Source organism: Microtus ochrogaster, unplaced genomic scaffold (genome assembly GCF_000317375.1).
Source record: "Microtus ochrogaster isolate Prairie Vole_2 unplaced genomic scaffold, MicOch1.0 UNK5, whole genome shotgun sequence".
NCBI classification, from domain to species: domain Eukaryota; kingdom Metazoa; phylum Chordata; class Mammalia; order Rodentia; family Cricetidae; genus Microtus; species Microtus ochrogaster.
The window spans coordinates 589,041-592,648 of NW_004949103.1; the positions used below are offsets into that span (position 1 = coordinate 589,041).

Here is a 3,608-nt window from a genome sequence, read left to right on the forward strand (position 1 = left end):
ACCTTCTGGTACTGTGAAAACAAATTAGTCAGGTGGAAGCTTCCTGGTCAGTATCTGCTTAATTTCTCCATGTCCTGTGATTATAGTGTGTGGTATCTGTTTCTGAGTGTATATAGTTCAGTAATGTTAAGTACATTCACACTGCTATGTAAACAGTCTCTAGAACCTTTTTATCATTCAAAAAGAAAGCACTGACATCAGCAGTTTAATCTCTTTTCTCTCCCATACGTATCAATCACTCTTCTACTTGCTGCCATTTTCAGTTTAAATGCCCACATATATATCCATAAGTGAAATTAATACTTTTGGAACTGGCTTATTTTGTTCATTGTAATGCTCTTAATGATCATTTATGTTGTAGAATAATTACTTTTCTAATGTTTTAAAATTAATTAACTTTGCATTGCTACGGATTGAACTCAAGACAAGTATTATGACATGGGGCTATGTCCTTAGCCCAAGAATGTCCTTTTAAAAGCTTTTTTTGCTCTGGAGAGGTGGTTCAGTGGTTAAAAGCACTGGCTGTCTTCCAGAGGTCCTGGTTCTACTCTCAGTGCCCAGTTGATGGCTCACAAACTCCAGTTTCAGAGGATCTGATGCCCTCCTGATTTCTGTTGGCTCTGCATACATGGTGCCCATTCATGTTAACAAAACATACATTATATAAAACAAAATCCTTTTTCCTTTTTATGTCTGTCCAGCCATGTCCAGTTCATGGACCTAGGCTGTTTTTCATGCTAGGCTTGTGCAGTACTAAACCCAGGTCTTGTTGCATGCTATGTGCATATCCTATCTATCAACCATATCCCTAGTCCCACTGTTCTTATTTTTGGCTAACAAGAGTGATATGGCAGTAGATGTGGGTGTGCAAATTCTTCTTGAGATCTTGTTTTCTGTTCTATACATGTTTTGAGTTTTTAAGAACAGATCTAGAAAGCAGACTAAATGCTGGAGGGTAGTACTGGATTAGGACTTTGACTTAATATTTCATATACTCAAAAATTTATGTATTTATACAATTAATTTGTATGATTGATAAACTATGAAAAAACTAATTTTTGTATATTTGGTTTATGCAATATTTAGAAGTCAGAAGTCCCCTTACCACAGATACCTTCAGCTGTTGTGAAAACCTGTAAATGGAATTTGAAGCAGAATTCCTCCCCTAAAAATGTTTTCCAGGAATGTGCTGGGTAAGTGTTCTATGCTCGACCTTGCATATATTATGGGTATTTGAGTTTGTTGATACATAATCTTATAAAGCCCAGGTGGGCTTCAAACTCAATTTGTAAGCTAAAGTTAGTCTTGAATTTCTGGCTTCTGAAGTTCTAAGATGCTAAGCATGTATCATGTGCTAGAACTGGCTTGTGTACGTAGTGTATATTGGTAACTCCAAGATAGAGGATGACAAAAAGTCTTTTTTTAAAATCTTTATTTTATACAAGTTAAGTTTTTGTTTTGTTTTGTTTTTTCTTAAGACAGAGTTTCCCTGTATGATAGTCCTTCCTGTTCTGGAACTCAGAAATCTGCCAAGAGACTTGAGCCACCACCACCCAGCTTTTGAACGATCTCTCTCTCTCTCTCTCTCTCTCTCTCTCTCTCTCTCTCTCTCTCTCTCTCTCTCTCTCTCCCTCTCTCCCTCCCTTCCTCTCTCCCTTCCTCTCTCTCTCTCTCTCTCTCTCTCTCCCTCCCTTTCTCCCTCCCTTCCTTCCTCTCTCTCTTTCTCCCCCTCTCCCTCTTCTTCTCCCTCTCCCTCTCTCTTTGGTTTAGCAAGTTAAGTTCTTCTCTGGATAGTTTTGCAATTAAGATGATCCCTTTCAGTAACTTTATGTAGAAACGGTTAAGTGAAGAGTAATGATCACATGTGCATAAAGGTTATATTGAAGCAGGCCATGATGTCAAGCCCCAAGATAACAGGATTTCTATGATAATTTTGGGCCATCATTTCTCCACTTTCCAAAGTGCTTGTGTGTAGCTTGAAAAGAGTCTAAAAATATTTTTTCTAGATCTAAGCATTTCCTGAAAGTATTTTTTCTCTGGATTTTTGAAACAGGGCAGGGAAATTCTATGTATGTATGTATGTATGTATGTATGTATGTATGTATGTATGTATGGATGTATTTTTTGTGACTAGGAGCATTTATTAAAGTACAGTTTCACACAAATTGAAGACAATAGGGGTATGCAGCTGCGCTAGTTGCCAGCTGTTTTTAGAAGTAGTAATTTTGCCTTTCACATTCATTTAGAAAATAGAAAAGGGGATGCATTTTAACTCATATGAACATAACATTGTCCCTGTATTAGAGTCAAACAAATACAAGAAACCCATTTTTCCTTTATTTAACATTGGCAGAAGAATATTTAACATAAACTAGCAAGTTAGGTTAAACAATATAATAAATGTATGGATACCTAATACATAAACAGTGACTTCTTGGTATTTATTTCAGGAATGAAAAATTAAATTATTATTATTATTTTCATCTTTTGTTTCTTTGTTTGTCAAGACAAGGTTTCTCTGTGTTACCCTGGCTGTCTTGGCTCATTTTATAGACTAGGGTGACCTTGAACTCACAGAGATTCACTTGCCTGTCCACCACCACCTGGCTACAAACTTAACACAAGATTTAATTTACCAAGTAGCAGTAGATGTTCCCCTTTTTAAAATTCCTTCACTATCTGAGGGGATAGTATGTACCATAGCACCTGTCTGAAGATCTGAGGACAACCTGCCAGACTCGGCTCTCTCTTCCTACCCTGTGGATGTTGGGAATTGAACTCATTGTCTGGCTTGGCAGAAAGTACTCTTGCATTGAGCCATCATAGTGGTCCCACAATATTTTTTAAAAATCATGGCAGAGCCGGGCAGTGATGGCGCACGCCTTTAATCCCAGCACTCGGGAGGCAGAGGTAGGCAGATCTCTGTGAGTTCGAGGCCAGCCTGGTCTACAAGAGCTAGTCCCAGGACAGGAACCAAAAAAGCTACAGAGAAACCCTGTCTGGAAAATAAAAAATAAATATCATGGCAGGAGTCGGGCAGAAGATACAAAGAAACCCGGTCTTGAAACCACCCACACACCCACACAAAATCAGGGCAGGAAAAGATTTGGAGCTTTTGAACCATTTAGGTCTGTTGGAATGATTTCACCAATACCGTTTATTTGTTTTGTTTTTTGAGGCAGGGTTTCTCTGTTGCTTTGGAGCCTGTCCGGGCATTAGCTCTGTAGACCAGGCTGGCCTCTAACTCACAGACATCCTCCTGCCTCTGTCTCCCAAGTGCTGGGATTAAAATCAGGTGAATCTTCTATGTGAGTTCAAGACCAGCCTGGTCTACAAAGCTGGGTCCAGGATCCCCTTCCAAAGCTAAAAAAATGAATGAATGAATCAATGATTTTTTTTTAGAAGGCTTTAGGGCTGATTAGTCCTTTCAACACTGATTCTAGCCAATACAATAAAGGGAAAGGGCAAACAAATTTAGTAGAAAGGACTAAAACTCTTTATTTATAGATAATGTAATCTTTTTTTTTCTTTTTTTCTTTTTTTTTATGGTTTTTCGAGACAGGGTTTCTCTGTGGTTTGGGAGCCTGTCCTGGAACTAGCTCTGTAGA

The 3,608-nt window shown here is 38.4% G+C and overlaps 1 protein-coding gene across 5 annotated transcripts in view; it reads left to right on the plus strand.

Moving 5' to 3' along the window:
- The window catches only part of Grk4 (G protein-coupled receptor kinase 4), a 77,492-nt gene that overhangs the window by 16,879 nt on the left and 57,005 nt on the right, over positions 1-3,608 (plus strand). For all 5 annotated transcript variants that reach the window (XM_013353339.2, XM_026788634.1, XM_026788632.1 and 2 more), the window contains one exon: positions 1,087-1,193. In XM_013353339.2, coding sequence (XP_013208793.1) covers positions 1,087-1,193 — 107 coding nt within the window. The remainder of the gene's footprint in view (positions 1-1,086; positions 1,194-3,608) is intronic.